The following is a 19,166-nucleotide window of genomic DNA, read 5'->3' as shown; positions in this document are numbered from 1 at the left end:
GCCAAATTTGGCCAGCCAAGCCACCAGATCTAGCCCACGAGAGCCTCAGCCAGCTCACTGTTTGCCCCGTCCCCACTCAGCACTTAGTGAAGCTGGCTGCTGCAGGGCCATGTGCATCTTTGAATGCGGAGAGCCTGGAGGGAGGGGGCAGAGGATTCTCACACTGCTCCCACCCCCAGTAGGGCACACAGGCCAGTTCCTGGCCAATAGCAGCTGCCTGTTTGGAGTATGTGAAGTGCCCTTCTTCCTCATCTCCCAGGCTCACATGATTATTGTTGCTGCTGTGAGCAGTTACAGGGGCATGGAAGGAAGGGACCCTGGTTAAGGAACCTGCCGAGCTGCTGGCTAAGAGCCACCCAAGTAAGATCTCCCAGCCAGAGCCTGCCTCTGGCACCCCAGCTCCTCCTTCCCCCAACCGTCTACCCCCCTTACATTCCTACCCTATGTAACCCAACACTTCTACATCCCAGATCCAGCCCCCATCTTCCTAGACACTGTATCCCCTCCCATAACCCTCTTCAGGTCACAGCCCCCTCCCAGAATTTGCACCCCAATCCACTATCACTAGTCACAGCCCAAATCCCTGTACTCTCTCCTGCACTCCTGCCCCAGGTAATGATCCCCTCCCAAACCCTGTATTCCAGTGATGGGCAAGATAGCCTCCGTGGGCCAGATCCAGACTGCCAAGCCCTTTGATCTAGCCTGTGGCCAGTCTGGCGCTTCCCCGCCTTCAGGCCAATTGAGACCTGGGGACAAGGGAGTGCACAAAGTCTCCTCCCCCTGCAAGGGATTCACGGCACCAGAGGGAACCACCAGCTGTTCAAAACAGCTGGTGGTTCTCTCTAGGTACCATGAGCCCATGGCAGGGCATAGGCGGTGGGCAAAGACTTCACATATTCCCCCTGTTCCCAGGCCAATCAGGGTCTGTGGATGGGGGAATCCGTGAAGTCTCCCAGCCCTGCCCCTTCCGGGTGGCCCGTGACCACTTCCGAAAATTCATGAAGTGGCTCTCCTTCAAAAATTATTGCCCACCCCACCTTATCAGCAGCAAAGGGCTATCACCAAAGACTGGGACAGAATCCCTGGTCAAGGCTTTTCAAAAAAAAAAAAAAAAAAAAAAAAAAAGTGGTCCTATGAACAGAAAGTAGGGAGCTAAGAGTCCTGAGCAAAAGTTCTCAGCTATGTCACAACTAGTAAAGACAGGGGAAATGGTGCAAAGAAAAATGAAGAAGCAGGGTGTAATGGGTAGCAAGAAGAGACAAGTGTCAACAAAAGGGCAACAAGAGCAACTAAAACAAACTGGAAGAAAAGAATGTTTCTATCAAAGGGAGAGTAGGTATATATACCTCACACATTCATTAAGCCAGGCAAGGAAGATGTCAACTGCCCATTTGCCCTCATTCCCAACGCCTCCCACTGGCTAGAAAGGAGAATTTCTGCCTGGGCTCTCCTTAAAGCAAGTACATAAGAAAGGGAAATACTTACAAGCATGAGGGAAAAGAAAAAGTTTTGCCTTTTTTTCCTATTCCAGGCAGATAGTTAGCTAGCCCTCCAGGAAACATGAAAAACCTGCACCCAATCCGTATTTCACATACCCCTTGTTTGGAGAAATACTTTTTAAAGGCCAGTCAGGGAAGTCGATGGCAAAACCTTCCATTGACTTCTATTGGGTCAGAATTTTATCCTTTAAAGCTGTGGTGTCCAACACACTAGCCACATGCAGCTATTTGGCCAGTTGAGTATGGTTAGTTCACTATAGCAGTAACCACTATAGTGACTACTGCTTCAGAACTGGACACCGTGGTTCTAAAGTTACCTTTTTTCACAAATTTCATCTTTAACTACCCTCCTGCTTATTCCACCCTACGTTTTTTTCTCCTTGTTTTTGTAGATTCATTATGATAGGGCAATTGAAGAAGAATGATAAACTCTACAAGGTATATGTATAATGTTGCAGAAGTGATTTTAAGATGCATCATATTTGTCATGCAGTATGTAATGAGTTGATTTAAATAATACCCCATCACAGTGCATATGCACAACCTTTACTTTAGCATATCCTGACTGCTGACAGCTCAACCAGATATCCTAACATTCTCTGAACACAGCTTTCTGCATGGAAAATGCTACATAAAGAGAACAGCTCATCTGGCAGCAAACAACTGTGAAATTACCACCTGTTGACAAGAAGCCAATGACACGTTCATAAAGAGCTTGAGCTCAGTCAAGTTTGACATAGATGAAGCAGTTGCAGCAAAATTACAAACATATTTATCAATGGGACAGAAAATTCAGCTTTATCTGCTGTCTCCTAGGATAAAAGCTGTCAGCCAGCTCTCCACTGATTAAATAGAGATGATTGTCCAGAGCAACACATTAGGACTCTACCATTTGTACACTTTATTTTTAATTTTTTTACTTTTCAGATCCTTCCTTGGGGTTAATTTATATTCTTGATACAGCAGCATTTTACAAGAAAATTGTTGCACTTTCCTCCAAGTCATCTGCAATCTGGAACCTTTGCTTCTTGATAAGCAGAGTAGTTAGGTACTGAGCTGCTGCACCAGTCGCACTTCCAGGTTGCAGGAGATATACAAATTGCACACAGGAAAGAAAGTGTGTCATTTTATTTAAGTTGCATTCAACATAAATTCTCCTCATCTCTGTCATCTTGAGGTTTGGTTACTGCACTTTGCTCTCCACCAGGGGTAGGACATTAAATCACCTACAAATTGCACCTGAAGCGGAATGCAGGAGAGCTTTTTTATGAGGTGTTCAATGGAGGGAATTTGTTACACCTGTGTTACACATGGCTCTCACTTGCTCCTACCTGAACCTCATGTCAAGTTTAAAGAATTAGTTTTGACCTAAATTATTTGGGTCCGTTTTCTGAGGCTTGTCCCGCTGCTTGTATGTTACCAGGACTGTTAACCAATGAAGGTGTATGAGTTAGTATGTTTCTCCTTGTATAAATTGGAAGGGGATGGTAGTACGGCACTCTCAACAAGGTGTCCTTCACTTTGAAATTTGCTTCTCCTGTTCTTTCATCACAGCATAGACCTTGTGACCACCAGGGCATAATCCAAACTGCACATGTTCTCCCAAGCTTTTCTGGGGCTGGTTGCCTGTTTTCTGAGGAGCAATGACCCGTTTCTTGCATTATGCTCTACCCAGAACTGTCAGAACTAGGGATCTCAAAAGATAACTGGTTATCCGTTAAATATCTCCCTAACTGGGTGATGCTTACTGGGTACTGGTTAACTGGTGCCTGGGAACAGCCCCCTGCGAACCAAGACAGAAGCTTCATCTTTCATGAAAATCTACACAGCAGCCCATTATGAACCACTGCAACAAACTGGACAGAGGGGTCTTAGCGAATTCCTCATTTGGCAGCAGAAAATAATGAAGCTCTCAACTTAAAACATTCAGACACATTGTTTTCTGCCACTAACTGGGCTCAGTTTTTAGTGAGACCACTGTCACAACATGGAGCTATCCACCACCACCACATACTAGAAGACCAGGCTGGAGACCCAGCCTGAATCACTGATCCAGACCTCAGACCCACAGAAGGGGAGAGGTCAGACTGGGAAGGTGAGGGAGTAGGAGAAGGAAAGGTACATCTGAAGAATATTTGTTATTTTTTGCAAAGATCGATCTATATAACCTTCTAGTGTTTAAGAGTAAAAGCGACTGTTTAAGAAATGCCTCTGCTAATGCTGTGTTCCTTGTGTGCCATGTCATCCCTGAAGCAATTAATCAAAAAGCTCAATATGCCCATAGGATGAACTCTGTAGAATGTGTGTAAGTAGCTAGAAACTCGGGAGGGCTGAGGCACTGGCTTCAGGGTCTAAGGCAGCTGAGCTAGGGAGCCCCACGTTCCAAGAAAGAGTGGTAGACAATAGGTCTGTCCTTGGGAGAAACCGCAACCTAGCACTTCCCGGATCCAGTTGGCTTTGGAGCACATGGGATCTAACAACTAGGTCCACCCACAACAATTTGGTGTCTGTGCCACATTATTGGATTTTAAAGTGAACAGACAGATGACTGTTGCATCAAGGGTAGTGTTTGCCCCAAATTCTGTACAAATTAGGCTGTGTGAGGTGTCAAATGAAAGCTTATTCTTTACTGATTCTGTGCATGACACTCATGTACTTGTATGATTTTGTATGTGGAGTTATGAATATGGGCTTTCTTGTATTATAAATGTTCTCTGGGAGAGAGCAATTGGCCTGGAATGCCTATTGTGAGGAAGGACTGTTCAGTGAATGGCTGTGCTAACTACCACTGCTTCATGGACAATACACACCCGAGGCAATGAGTGGGCAATACACACCTGAGCAATGTGTCTGGAAGTCTGCAAACTAGCCAGTGCCTCATGGCTACTTGCATGTGAAACACAGACAGGTCACTAGATCATGTGACCAGCTCCAATTTGGGAGACACCAAGAATATAAAAATCCAAGGAGGGCATTTCCATCTAGTCTTCAATCTTGCTCCGGATTCCAGACGCATCCTTGCTAGGGACAGAGAGCCGGGAAGGGTTGCTGACCCATCCTAATACAGGATGTAAACCAGAGACTTCTAAGCTAGCAGTTTGTAACATCTCTGATAAGAGCCTGCATCAAGAACTTGATGACTGATGTATGTAATGTATTCTCCTTAAAATTATTCTCAACCTTTCCTTTCTTTTATTAATAAACCTTTAGATTTTAGATACTAAAGGACTGGCCCAGTGTGCTCTTGTGGGTAAAAATTGGCCTGGGACTGTGGCTGGTTTTTTGGGACCGGCAGGATCTGTTTGGAGTTGGTGAGATCGGATTTTATAACCTCTCACCTGTGTGTAAGGCCCAGGGCTGATTGCGGCACAGAGAAAGCTGGGATGTCTGAGGGGTTTTTCTCGTGAGGCTTCCTGCTGGCCAGATTGGCAGTTGAAATGCTATGTGTGACTGGCTTGTGGCCTATTTGGGAAAGGTCTCCAGTTGAAGGCTGTAAGTAGCCCTGGTTTTGAGCAACTCGCCCTGAGCTGATGCCGTCAGCGGTGCCCAGACCCGGCCTGGTCTGTCACAGTCTGTTCAGAGAGCAGATAGAACCCTGCACAGATACAAAATTGGTATCTGCATCTGCAAAAGTGATCCATGGACATCCACATCCACGGATATCCCTGGACATAAAGAGGATAGCCACAGATTTGCAAGGCTCTACAGATGGGGCCATAATATGACATCTAGCGCCTTCCCCAAACTCATTCCCTCTTTGGTATGGCACCTTAAAGACTCAAGTGTTATGTGGGGGTTTTTTAAAGGGAGAGGGGAGGTCAAAATTATGAGATACAAATGATATTATAGGATGGAGAAAGTGCATGTTGGGAACATGACCCCTATTGCAGAGATCCCTGGGCAAATCATTTCTACCCCTCAACAGATTGACAAAACTTTCAAGAAAGTATTGCAACAGACAGCAGCATATGGCACACTGGACACCTAAACAGTGCACTCTCTGCATCAACACAAGCATTCCTGGTGAGTAAACATAGAGCTAATGTAAGCAGCCAAGCATACATGCTCGCAAGTGACGTAACAGCTTTGGCAGCTCTATTCTGTTGTAACTTGTGTTGACAAGTAAGAAACCATACTTCTTTCTCCCACAGTGTCTCAAAATAAACGCACTTATTCTGTGCCATCACTTTCCAGCTGCTGGGATCAATGCATTTAGGAGGGAAGATAAAAGTTGGTCACCGCATTTGCCCTGTGATTACATGAGTGCCCACAGGACAGGGGCAATAGCAATTTAAAATCTTCCCCCAGCTGCACTGACATCACCCTTCACACAGAATTAGTGGCTTTGGTCCCTGCCTCAATTCACTAAGTCCCTCAGTGCTATTGTGGTCCCAGAGTGAACCCAGCAACAGTTCTTAGTTCAGCAGCACAAGAGGGAGTAGGAAGAGAAACATGCCAAGCAGCGCGCTCATATAATTTTCCATGAACCACATCAAGAGCAACTTCTAGACTCTCCCACTGTTCTTCTCCTTCTGCAAACTGATCCAGCTCCCAAGAGCAGCAAAACAACTCAAACGATGAACATCTAGGCAAGGGAAGGAACTGAGTCCTAAAAATGGCATTAAATAAAGGTGAAAACCTAGGATTATCAAAACCCCAGTCCCCTCCAAACATTATTACAAATATAATGTAGATTACATCCTATCTTATCTAAATGATGTTCTCAGAAATTCTCAGAAAAAAATATAAGGCCCCTGAAAGAAAAATAAAAGGGAGATAATTAACATTTCAAACAGACCTGAAGATTGTCTACCTGAAACTCAGCATGTGGCTATGATGTACACTCGAACTATCTTTAATTAGACATGACAGTTCCCCAGTCAAGAATTTGTAACAAGGCTGATTTCTGTCTCTCATGTATTCGAAGGTCTAGTTATATGATTTTCAACAAGACCCTTCCCCAATCATAAAGAGTCCCACTAGTCTCTTAATTCTTCACATTTTTACTGGTCAATTCTTCATTCCAATATGAATATAAAATTTTAACAGACTTTGGAATCAGAAGCTCACTCCTAAGTTCTGATTAATAAATACTAAAGTCAGTGGGAACTGGAACAAATGCTTAATGTGGATTTGCGTAACTTTGGCACCCTTACTTCTAAACGTTTGCCAGTGTTTGAGCAGCCTCTCCAAAAATCACAATAAATAATTAAGCATAAAAAAAACAAATAAATATCAAGATAGATCCCATCACATAAATGTGTCCATTTACATGGCGCATGTCCATTTACATGCCCATGGGGGCAAGGGATTGGACTCGATGACCTCTCAACGTCCCTTCCAGTCCTAGTATTCTATGATTCTATGTATGTGTGCACATGTGAACACATACAGGGTGTGTCTAGACTACACCTCTCTGTCGACAGAGAAATGTAGATTAGGCATGTCGAAATTGCTAATGGTGTGGGGATTTAAATATTCCACGCTTCATTAGCATAAAGTCGGCTGCCGCTTTTTTTTTTAAATGGAGCTTTTCGAAAAAAGGCAGTCTAGACGCGGATCTTTTGAAAATACAACCCTTTTTCGAAAGATCCTGTAAACCTCATTTTATGAGGGATAAGGGATCTTTCGAAAATGGTTTGTATTTTCAAAAGATTCGCGTCTAGACTGCCGGGTTTTTTTGTGGCTCCCCCCCCCCCCCCCCAAAAAAAAAGCTCCATTTCGGAAAAAAGGGGCGGCCATGTTTATGCTAATGAAGCATGAGATATTTAAATCCCCACTTCATTAACAATTTTGACGTGCCTAATCTACATCTCTCTGTCGACAGGTGTAGTCTAGACACAGCCCTCTTCTCTTCCCGCCCCCCTCCCCCCACACACAGAGTAAACTGCATTTCACTGGAACATACAACATATAAAGAAGCTTTTTTACCTGCTGCTCTGTAAAGTACTTTAGGTTCAAAGAATATGCAGGGGTTTTTATCTTCTATGCATGATAGTAATAGTCCTTTGGCCTGAAGAGGACTTCTTGGAATAACAACCTGTAAAAATTATTTATAAAACTGATTTGAAATATAATTCAGCTATTTACAGTTAGATACAGAGCTAATATTATATTAGCAAGCTACTCAAGTTTAAGCTACTACTTATAAAATCCACTGAGATCAGGCAAAGATAAAAAATGATCAGAATGTTTTTCCTTTTCTATACTAGGTTAATTTTGTGCCACTTGCTAGTAAAACAAAACTAACTAGAACCTACATGAAGGAGCCTAATGATGAATATCAGGATCAAGCAAAGCAGAAAAACAAAAATCAGAATTTTTCATCTGAACTTGTGCCAAAACACCATCACTAGCTGTTAGAAATACTACTTTGTTGCTATATAAACGTTGCTCTCCATCTTGTTCAATTTTTCTAAAAGTGTGACTATTGCCATTAACAAAATTTTAAAATAATCTTTCTTCATGGATGATGATTTAGCAAAGCACTTACACACATGTGCTTAAATCCATCTAGTCAACAACATCGGTGTGACAAAAGTTAAGTATAAGTCTGGGGGTTTTGCTGAACCAAGGCCTATATTTAAGGAAGCTTGTTTTAATTTTAACAGTAATCTACAAATAAAAGATTTCTTATATTCTTAAATGCTACTGCAATTACCATATCTAGATAATGTGGAAATTCCTATCTTCTAGAAGACACTCCCTTACATTTTGTGGTTCTTAATCCTGATAAGGCTGCAATATTTATACCACAAATACAAATGGTAAAATATTTAGAGAAACTTTAATGTGTAATACTTAAAAACTTAACTAGTACAGTAGCCATGCATCATACTCAAAAGTGAAATCACACAAATCAGTGAAACTTATACAATCTCACCATTTAGCAGAAATTATGTCACTTACTGCTATGCTTACATAAATTGTCCATCCAATTGTATACTCATTAAAGTGTGCTAACAGGAGCAGTGAAATCTAATTATGGCACTTCACCTGCCTTTTTTTTTTGTTCTTGAAAATATTTGCTTTCCCTCAAATTGACTTAAAACATTAGACCAGTCCTTTTCTCTGCAATGTTTCAGACACTGAGGAATTCTACTCACATAAGGCAGTTCAGATTGTTCGACCGAAACTCAGGGCTGTAATGTTAGCACCTCGTCGTTTATTTGAGAAAGGAGAACCAGAAACGGTAAATGTCCAACAACTTTTATTAAAAATATCCAACTGTTTCACTGTAGGATAGAGGAATGACAGCTGCAATTGCAGCAAAGTATTTTCCTCAGAAGCAACAACAACAACAACAAAAGATCAGAGGGGTAGCCGTGTTAGTCTGGATCTACAAAAGCGACAATGAGTCCTGTGGCATCTTATAGACTAACAGATATATTGGAGCATATGTTTTCGTGGGCAAAGACCTACTGCATCTGACAAAGTGGGTCTTTGCCCACAAAAGCTTATGCTCCAATACATCTGTTAGTCTATAAGGTGCCACAGGACTCCTTGTCACAACAACAAAAGGGTTAATAGAATCAGGAAGTCAACAGAAAAATCCTCCATGAGGTTCAACCAAATCCTATAAGCTCTACCACCCAAAAGGTATTCTTCCCCTTTCTGACTCCCAACCATCCATTCTTATAAACCTTCCTCTGAACATCCATGCAAGGATAACAAGAGCTGAATAAATTCCATGTACTCTGAGAACTGTATACCTTGTCTCTCTCATTTGTAAAAACATGGTTGAGAAATCAATTAGTACAGCATATAGGTGTGTACATACCCAACAGTCACATGCTCACAAGTCATTTATTTGCATATGCACACAACCTAATAGGTACCTTATCAAACCAGGTAATTTGCATACACAATTGATTCATAAGTTCATTCTGATATCTGGATACATACATTAGATATGTGCAACTGCAGTTCTGCAACTCAGGCACCTAACTTTGAAGATCTGCCCTCATGCAATTACAGCAATATAGTGTTATAGTGAACTGGAAGGATCTTCGATATTCCTCCAAACACCACTACCATCTATGCTCTCTGTTTTTAATGTTCTCTCCGCTGGTGTCCACCCAGCATGAAGCTACCAAGGAGAAAACAGGGAGCACAGTGTTGCCACATTTTATGAAAAAAATTAGTCCCTATTGTGCAAAAAAAAAAAAAAAAAAAAAAAAAATGGGAATACCAAAATTATGACTGCTTGTGCAAATTCAGCCTTAACTTATAAGTCCAAAATAACGTTAGTGTGGACACTCCAGTGCTCCTAATTTAAACTAATTGGCCTCCAGGAGACCTCCAACAGCTCCCCACAGTGTTTCCTGGGGCTCTGAGTCAGTGGTAGCACATCCACATTAACAGAGCCTACCTCGGACTACATTCGATTCTTCCCCATAGTGAGAACACAGAATTTCAAATTTGTAAATTCAGGTTACCAGAAGTCAAACTTCGTAAATTTGAAATAATCTCTGGGTTTATGTCTACACTACAGCGTTATTTCTAAATAAGCTATTTCGAAATAGTTATTTCGAAATACCTTATTTCAAAATAAAGTGTCTAGACACAAAATGCATTTAAAAATAGCATTTTGCTATTTTGAAATAGAGTATCCACACTTATAGGACGCTGAATCGCATTTAAGGCTGGCCGGAATGGGTTCTGGCAGGGCATCAGGTCCTGGCTGGCACTGGCTGCCTGGCTCATGCTAGTTGCTCATGCAGCGACTGGCTCTGGGCTGGCAGGCTTGGAGCTGACACTGTGGCCAGAGTCTACCCCTTTAAAGCCTCCAGGGAGCAGGGGGAGGGAGAGGAGTTTTCTTGGTTGGGCCCAGAGTGGCCACCAGGGCACCCTGGGAAGGGCTGGAGGCCCCTTATTTTGAAATGAGCATCTACACAGCACTTATTTCAAAATAGTGATTTCAAAATTGGCACTTTTCCTTGTGGAATGAGGTTTACCAGTTTCGAAATAAGCCCTCTGCTTTTTCAATTTAATTTTGAAATATTGGTTGGGCTGTGTAGACGCTGGTAAAGTTATTTTGAAATAACAGCTGTTATTTCAAAATAACTTTGCTGTGAAGACATACCCTAGTCTATAAGGACTTCTCGTCGTTCTATTTAATTCAACGGTGTTCTTTTGCAGGGTAATTTGTTCTGCTTTGCAAAAGGTATTATGTTTTGCTCCCTAAGGTGAAGAAAATCTATAGGTTAACTCGATATAACCACCATTTTCAGAGACCAACTTTTTGCTCTTTTACAAGTTTTTAAAATCTCTCGAGCTTTCTTTGGGAAAGCATGATACCACCAATAAGGCTGACTACACATACCTCACCTGTTCCTTCTCTGAAGTCATTGTCAAGAAAGCTTTAAAAAAGTGCACAGACAAAGTGAATGCAGAAATCTCTTTTATTGTATCAGTCTTCTACTGTTAGCTGCAACTCTTATTTTCTATATATACACAGTTTTGATCGGTACCATTTTTTTTACATTCTGGAAGAATTTGCCTCATTGCACCCCACTCCTTAAATAAGGGCAGGTTATGATTTCCTTTTCTTTAGATCAGCATAAATAATCTGTTATTCCTATGAACCCAATTCTCCAAATAAGATATTCTTAGGGAGGGGTTCCCAATAATCTTTAAAATAATCTCTACATTTTGAAGGTTCATCTTCTACTTTGATAAAAGGCTACTGATACATGGAAAAGAACACACATGGTCATGTAACAGGAATCAGTCTGGAATGACAAAAGCAGTGGTTTGAAAGTAATATCACTGAAAATGCCAGGTTGTTCAAACTACTGATCCTTCAAAACAGAAAGACGCTTGCAGGTTGAGGGAAAAATGAGGATGGCTATATTCAATTGTTCATCTTGGATGGAAGCAACATCACACCTTGAGTTGGACACAATGCTGATTTTCTTCCTTTGACTTCCTAAAATGTCCCTGTCCTCCCTATCTGAAGTTAAAAATATCGTATTCATTTTCAGTACTGCATTATTTTTAGAATAGTTATCTTAAGCTGATGCTTGTTTTGCTGTTTGTCTTTTGTTCAATGTTACAGTACTGTTAATTCCCAGATCTACGCTTTCAGAGAAACTTTTCTCACCAACACATTCGATGCTTCATTCTCCCTACCAACAAAACAAAACAAATCAATACCCAGCTCCCTGTCTCAGTCATGAAATAATAAGAATGCAGAGGTCATGAAGCACCTGAGTCTTCTCCTCAAACATTCTCAATGAAAACTGCTATAGCAACATTTTTACATGCTAAGGATGTTAAATATCAACTGACTAATAGAAAAGTCGATGCAAAATGTATCGACTATTCCATTAGTCGATAGGGTGCCTCTGCCGTTGAAGTGTAGTAACAGCCCGGGGGGGGCAGGGGGGAGAGAGAGCGACTAGTCAACTAGTCCTTCACATCCCTATTATGTGCTTCTGTTTTGGAGCTGTGTCAAATGTGAGCCAGAGACATTATTTCTTGGGATATCATAATTACATCCTAGATACAAAAATAAAATGCATTCCTGCCTTAAACCAGCTCTATATAATTGTCGAGGGGCTCGCCCCTGTCTTGGGGTTGCCACCCCCATCCGGGGCCTGACTCGGCCCATCTGGGCCTAGCCCTCAAAGTACACTGCCCCTCTCGTAGGGGAAATACGGCCCACCGGCCTAGTCCCAAAGCACAATGCCCCTGTGCTAGGGGGAATACGGCCTCCCGGCCTAGTTCACAGTTTGCAGGCCCAGGGGCCTAGTTCACAGTTTGCAGGCCCAGGGGCCTAGTTCACAGTTTGCAGGCCCAGGGGCCTAGTCCACAGTTTGCAGGCCCGGAGGCCTAGTTCACAGTTTGCAGGCCCGGAGGCCTAGTTCACAGTTTGCAGGCCCAGGGGCCTAGTTCACAGTTTGCAGTTTGTTGCCCTGCTCCCCCGTGCCAGGGTCTCAGGCAGCAGGGGTAGGGGGGTCCGGGCCCTCCCTCTCCACCGGACCCCGACCCAGGGCCCTAGTAGTTTCGGGTGGTTCCCACCACTGGCTCGGCGGGGGCTCCTCCCCGCAACGCCCCGAGCCCTCAGGGGCTTCTACAGCTCCCTGCCCTGGGTCGCTTCCTACCCCTTGCTCGCAGCCTGCCGCGGTCCCACCTGTCGGCGTCGGTCGACGAGCTGTAGCGGTCCTCCCCCTGGCAGCTGCAGAGTTGGCGGAGTCCGGTCCAGCACTCGGGACGCGGGTGGTCGGTCGGCGGCTCCGGCGTTGGGGCCGAGCCCTGCAGAGGCCCGGCAGCAGCACGCTCAGCTCCCCCGGCGACTCCCTCTCTGCCCAGTGGCCGCTAGCTCCTGCTCGGGTCGTAGTCTGCCCTTTCTGAGCAGGCCAGCAGCCTTTTATACCTTGGCTCCCTTTGGAGCATGCCCAGTAGGGCTGTGTGGGTGGGGCCCTCTCCGCCCCCGGCCCCAGGTGGTTTCCCTGGGCTTGAGTGCGGGGCGGGGCCGCCCCGTCACAATAATAAAAAAAATTTAGGTGAAGGAGACAAGATATGGGGGAAAGGTTCCCACCAAGAAAAAAATACCTAATCTGACACTCATAAGATATAAAAGCCATGTTAGGTTTAGCTCTGTACACCAGTGAAAACGAAGAACAGTTGTGGTTTTTTAAAAATGACATAAAAATACTTCTTTTGCTTTAGAAGTCTTTCAATTCATCAAGCAATGAAAAACTCTCTGTGTTAAAGGCTTGTAACCCAACAGTATGAATCCATACATAAAAAAGTTAACTTGAGAGAAAGGGAAAGCTAGAAATGGTGATATCTTATCACTGCAACATTGATTTGAATTAGAGCACATTATTGGAAATATGCACTTAGTCAGGTTTTCGCTCTTTTATGCCTCACACAAAGTTAAACATGAAGATTATTATACCTTTATTCCTGGACAATGAGCAAAAAAAGCTTCTGGACTTTGAGAATGATAAAGCGCACCATGACCTACGCAACCCCATGGTGCTCTTATCGTGAGACTTCCGCAGTTAAAAAGATCTCCAGAGCGATATCGATATTTTGCTGCTTCATTAACAATCTAAAAAAGAGAAAATTATTTAAAAATCCTTCATACACATTATAAATATTCATTCTATTACCACAAGCTAGGTATAATCATCCTGCTATAATACACACATCATTACTCCCAAAATGCTATTTACAGTAAACTTCCGATAATTTGGCACCTTTAGGACCCAGGGGGTGCCGGATTATCAAATATGCCGGACTATCGGAAGAGGGGGCTATGACGGGTCTGAGGTGGGGGGGGATGCCACCCCACCCCCTTCATAGCCTCCCCTTCCAATAGTCTGGCTCTGCCCCAGGCATCCCTATTCAGCCGCTGCTGGTCAGTTTCAACAGCGGCTGAATCCGGGACGCCTGGAGTAGAGCAGCTCGGGTGCTGCCAGGTTGGTCCCACAGCGCCGAGGGGCAGCACTACGGGACCAACCCGGCAGCACCCCAGCTGCTCTGCCTCCGGCTTCCCCAATTCAGCTGCTGGTCAGTTTCAGCAGCGGCTGAATCGGGGAAGCCGGGTGCAGAGCAGCTCCAATTGTCCGGCAGCCAGAGCACTTCCAGGTTCCTGATGGTGCCAGACCATCAGGAGTGCAGAGCATTGGATGCCGGACCAATGGAGTTTTACTGTAGTTCCAATTACACAATATGCTAAGGAGGACAGGTCCCTTTGCCCTCTCCCACAAAAGAATGATATTCCAGTTAGCCCTGCCATCTAACAAAGCTGTAGCCAGGCTTTCCCTGATAAAGAACCATTACACTGCTTCCAGAGATGTGTTAGAACAAGACAGTGACAAACTGGAAATGCAGCCCAAATATTCCTGTTTCCACTCTCATGTCTTATGTACTGTATCATGCTAAGTCTAAATTCAGGACGTCTTGCCCTACAAGCTAAGTTTAACTTTTAGCCTGATTTTGTACATTTCTGATTAAAGTATACACAAATATTAGTAAGGCTCCAAGTTTATCATGGAAGTTTCAGAAGTCATGGATTCTGTCTTTCTACTACTTCTGTAAAATTCTGCAGCTATAGCAGCCAGTATGACTGGCCTCAGTGCCATCACAGCAATTGGCATCAGAGCCAGCCCATCAGGTGGCATGATCCCACAGCCAAGTGCACCAGCCACTCCTGGAACCACCCTCAAAGCCAGCTGCACCAGCTAGCCCAGAGCTGCAGCAGCCTGGAGGGTGGAAGAAGAACCCTGGAGCAGCTAAGATTTTGTCACGAGTATTTTTTATAAAAGTCATGGCCAGGTCATATTATCTGAATTTTTGTCTGTTCCCTGTGACCTGTCCATGACTTTTTCTAAAAATACCCGTGACTAAATCTTAGCTTTAAACATTAGTAACACTCATCATTGTGGAAATGTATGCAAAAATCAGAGCATAAAACTTGATTCAGCTGATTATATTTAAATTCACCAGAAAAGCCATTCTCAATAGGCAATTTGTTTCCTTTTACTTCCTTAAACAACCTGTGATAGGTACTAACCTGATCAAATGCTGGGAAAATGTAGTCTGCAAATTGAATTTCTGCAATAGCTGTAGCTCCAGCAACTGCAACTCCAATACCAAATCCAACAATTCCTTGTTCACACAAAGGGGTATTGAAAACTCTGTCTTTGCCTGTAAAACAAAGAGCTCCTTTAATATACCAAACTGTAAAAAGAAAACAATTCATCTTTTGTCCCCAGAAGTATACAATTTACAATATGCCTAATAGTCATACACTTGTCAATCTCTGTGGACGGCTTGCATACACCTATAGTAGGAGCTCACAACGCATTTAAAAAACATTAGTTAAGCCTCGCAAATGTACCTATAATGAAAGGAATTATTATTATCCTCATTCAACAACAAAAATTAAAGCCATGTGCCCAAATTCAGCATGAAAGAGCTAAGCACATAAACCAGAACTAATTTCCAAACCAATGCTCTAATTGCATGAGCACAACCCCTCACATATTGAGTTGCTGCCTTTGACAAAGGTCAAATTATAAAAGGGAGAGGCCACAGTCTAAATCCTGGTGAACTGATTAATAGAATCCAAACTCCTAGAGTACAAAAGTCAAACCACCGAGTGGAGAACAGGTGTAATGACCAAGTGGTGATATTGTGCCTGGACATGCTTGGCAGAAATAGACTTATCTACTGCATCAAGTTCAAACTACTATACTCAGGGATCTTCTCAACTATGGCCCTTCCTAATTGGACACTTTCATTCTCTGTTGCATTTCCCCTACCCAATGATGTAAAACTTGTCCAGTGCTCTCATCTTTATACTTTCCTGCAAACTGCCCCATGAAGAAAATTCCCTTCATGAGCTGATGTAGAAGGCCCCTTTCCCGCTCCTCATTCAATACCCTCTTCTATACCCATAAAAAACCCCACTCCCACCACACACTTTTAGTCATCTAGTAATGGAGAGCACAACAAGATAGATGGGTTCTTATGCTGGCCAACACTGTTAGCAGCAGTTGTAACTCTGCAGATTGGCTAAATATAGATAAAAATCTTTAATAAAAATTGTAACTAAGTAGTAAGTTTCATCATCGAACACAAAATCCCCAAATGGCCTCTTCCTTCCCACTGCCCGTGTAGATCTCTTTGGCTTTCTGATACCCTGTACCAGACGAAGAAGGGCAGAAACCTGAGTGCCAGGAGTGGAAAACAAACAACTGATACAGACAGGCTGATAAACGTCAGATCCCTCTCCTGTCATCCATTTCCACATCTGAACTTCAAAATTAGGAGAGTTTTCAGATTCTGGGGTTCGGGTGGGGCATGTCTCTACTACTTTATCTTTCCTCACAATACATTTTTCTTTTTTGATTTTTAGAAAAGTTCTTGCCAAGAGATTAAACCAGAGACATCACTATTCCTGCAATACAGATCCTAAAAGGAGCTAGACACCTATAACTCCAGGTGATTTCAGATCATAAATGAGGTGATTGTCATTGTCCTCTTCTTTTACAGAGTAATTCCGAAAAGTTTTAAAATATTATGACATCTTCAATACTCTTCACCTTGCTATTCCATTTGAGACAGGTTCCTCCATCTTGGACACTGAATATATAACCACTAATTGAGGTGTAGCAAAACTCTCACCAACTGAGAAATATAATAAGCACCAAGATAAAACAGGCAGTAAGAGGTAGGAGTAGCATTAACACAAATTTGAGATGTTTCTCTAACAGATGAACTCAAGAAATATGCCAAATTAGGAAGAACTAGAAATCTTAATACACTAGCCAATTAGCCCGTCATAAGATGGGATTTTCAGGTCTCTCCTGCACATCGGTCTTTTCTCCTGAGCCTCCGGTCTCTCACTCTGTGTCTCTTTCTCTCTCACTCCTCCTGCTACTGCCTCTCCCCCTCTCTCTCTCAGCTCTCCTCTGCCTCCTGCCTCTCTGTCTCTCTCTTTCTCTTCCTCCTCCTGCCTCTCACTCGGGTGGACCATGGAGCACAAATGGTCATTTGTGCCACTTGCTCCCACGCGGTGGCCCGGCTGAGCAGCACAGAAGTCAGCTAAGCACCACGGTGGGAGGCAACAGCGCCCCCCAGAGGCAAGACATAACGATACAGTGTTACAGAGTCACAGACATTGGGCTACTATATATATGATGAACTGAACAATTTAGCTAACAGCAGAGAGATAGTGGATGGTTGGACAGCGCTTATGTTGACATTCCATACACAAATATAACAACGCCCAGACCAATTCAAAACAATGGTCCATCTATCCTCTCATTTATCCTTCCAATAGTGGCCAATACCAGATACTTCAAAGGGAATTTACAGGATGAGGCAATTTTCAAGTGTGCCCTTGTTGCCACTCCCAACTTCTTTCACTAAGAGCATTGGGTTTGAGCTCTGTCCATCTCAGCCAACAGGCATTCATGAATCTATCCTCCATGAACTAATCTAATTCTTTTCTGAAGCCAGCTATAATTTGGCCATAATATCATCCCCTGGCAATGAGTTTCAAAAGTTGATTGAACACTGTATAAAGTAGTATTTCCTTATGTTTAAACCTGCTGCCAATTAATTTCATTTGTTGACCCTTAATTGTCCGTTACCTGAAGGGGTACACACTTCCTTTTTCATTTTCTCTACTCATTTATGATTTTCTAGACTTCTATCATATCTTCCCCTTAGTCATCTCTTTTCTTAACTGAAAAGTTGTTCTTTTAATCTTTCCCCATATGGAAGCTTTTCCATATCCCAAAATCACCATTGTTGCCCTTCTCTGTATCCCTTACAATTCAAATATATATCTTTAAGATGGGGCAACAAAAATTGCATATAGAGTTCAAGATCTGAACGTACCATGGATTTATATAGTGGCATTAAGATGTTTAATGTCTATCTATGCCCTTCTTAATTTTTCCTAAAATTCTTAGCTTTTTTGACTGCCACTGCATATTGAGCAGATGCATATAGAGTGCTATCTACAATTACTTCAAGATCTCTTTCTTCTGAGATAAAGTTAATTTAGATTCCATCATTTTGTATGTGTAATTGGGATTTATATTTTCAAACGTGCACTACTTGGTATTCATCTGCCACTTTGTTGCCCAGTCGCACAGTTTTAGGAGATTCTTTGTAACTCCTGGTAATCTGCTTTGGATTTAAAAAATTACTCAGAATAGTCTTGCAAATATTGCCACTGTTTACTCCTTTTTCTAGATCATATATGAATATGTTGAATAGCATTGGTTCTGGTACAGATATGCACCACTATTTATCTTTCTCCATTCTGAAAGTAGAACTTTATTCCTAGCAATTTTTTTCAGTGTTTAACCACTTACTGATCTGAGAGGACCTTCCTTCTGCCTGACTGTTTACTTTGCTTAAGAGCCTTTCATGAGCAGCCTTGTCAAAGGCTTTCTGAATATAGAAGGGCATAACATGTGTAAGAGAAAGAACAATGAAAAAGGGTGAGAGGGTAAGTTCTACATCAAGGTCATGCTCTTGTACACACATTCTGAGGGGTGTAAACATATGTCTTTGCGTTCCAATAGGGAGAAAAGAGCAAAATGTAAGGAAAACCACAGATAATATTAATAAGATGCTTTATCCAAAACCACTGAGAGTAGGAAAAAGACAGATTTCCTCAGAGACCCGTCTGGAGCAGTGTATACCTCCCCTGAATTTCCCAAACATGCCCATAGTTCTCAATTAGTTACTTTCTGTGTTGCCTACGTAATCATTTTGCTTGGTTGCTGTGTTTGGTTACAAATCACTTGAACGCTGAGGTAATGAAATGTTATTGCAGGAGTGGGCAATAATTTTTAAGGGGGGGCCAACTTCACAAATTTTGGTCCTTGGTCATAGCCTACCGGAATGGGTGGGGCCTTTCGTAGAAGGAGAGGGGAAGCTGAGGCTACAGAGAAAAACAGTGTTTGTGTGTGAGAGTTACTTTGTATATGAGAGAGATTCTGTGACACAGACTGAGTTTGTGCAGCACAGTTACAGGAGAATGTGGGCAGCCGTATGCATGTGGCACAGTGACTGGGAGAGTATGTGGCAATGATTGTGTGTAATTGTGACACAGAGAATGTGTGTTCTGGCTTAGTTTAGGAGAGTAGCCATATGGATTGAATGGGGCTGAGTGAGTACTTAAGT

General features: G+C 42.8%; 1 protein-coding gene across 8 annotated transcripts in view; it reads right to left on the bottom strand.

The window, feature by feature from the left end:
- BCKDHB (branched chain keto acid dehydrogenase E1 subunit beta) overlaps positions 1-19,166 on the bottom strand; it is a 239,865-nt gene that overhangs the window by 185,495 nt on the left and 35,204 nt on the right. For all 8 annotated transcript variants that reach the window (XR_012902584.1, XR_012902582.1, XR_012902583.1 and 5 more), the window contains 3 exons: positions 15,031-15,164; positions 13,408-13,563; positions 7,431-7,539 (listed from right to left, as the gene is read on the bottom strand). Coding sequence is in view for 5 of the 8 variants with exons in the window: in XM_075923808.1 (XP_075779923.1) it covers positions 7,431-7,539; positions 13,408-13,563; positions 15,031-15,164 (399 nt within the window). In the remaining 3 variants the exon portion in view is untranslated. The remainder of the gene's footprint in view (positions 1-7,430; positions 7,540-13,407; positions 13,564-15,030; positions 15,165-19,166) is intronic.

Source organism: Pelodiscus sinensis, chromosome 3 (genome assembly GCF_049634645.1).
Source record: "Pelodiscus sinensis isolate JC-2024 chromosome 3, ASM4963464v1, whole genome shotgun sequence".
Classification (NCBI taxonomy): Eukaryota; Metazoa; Chordata; order Testudines; family Trionychidae; genus Pelodiscus; species Pelodiscus sinensis.
The sequence above is the reverse complement of the archived record's forward strand: the minus strand, read 5'-3'. Positions and strand labels throughout refer to the sequence as shown.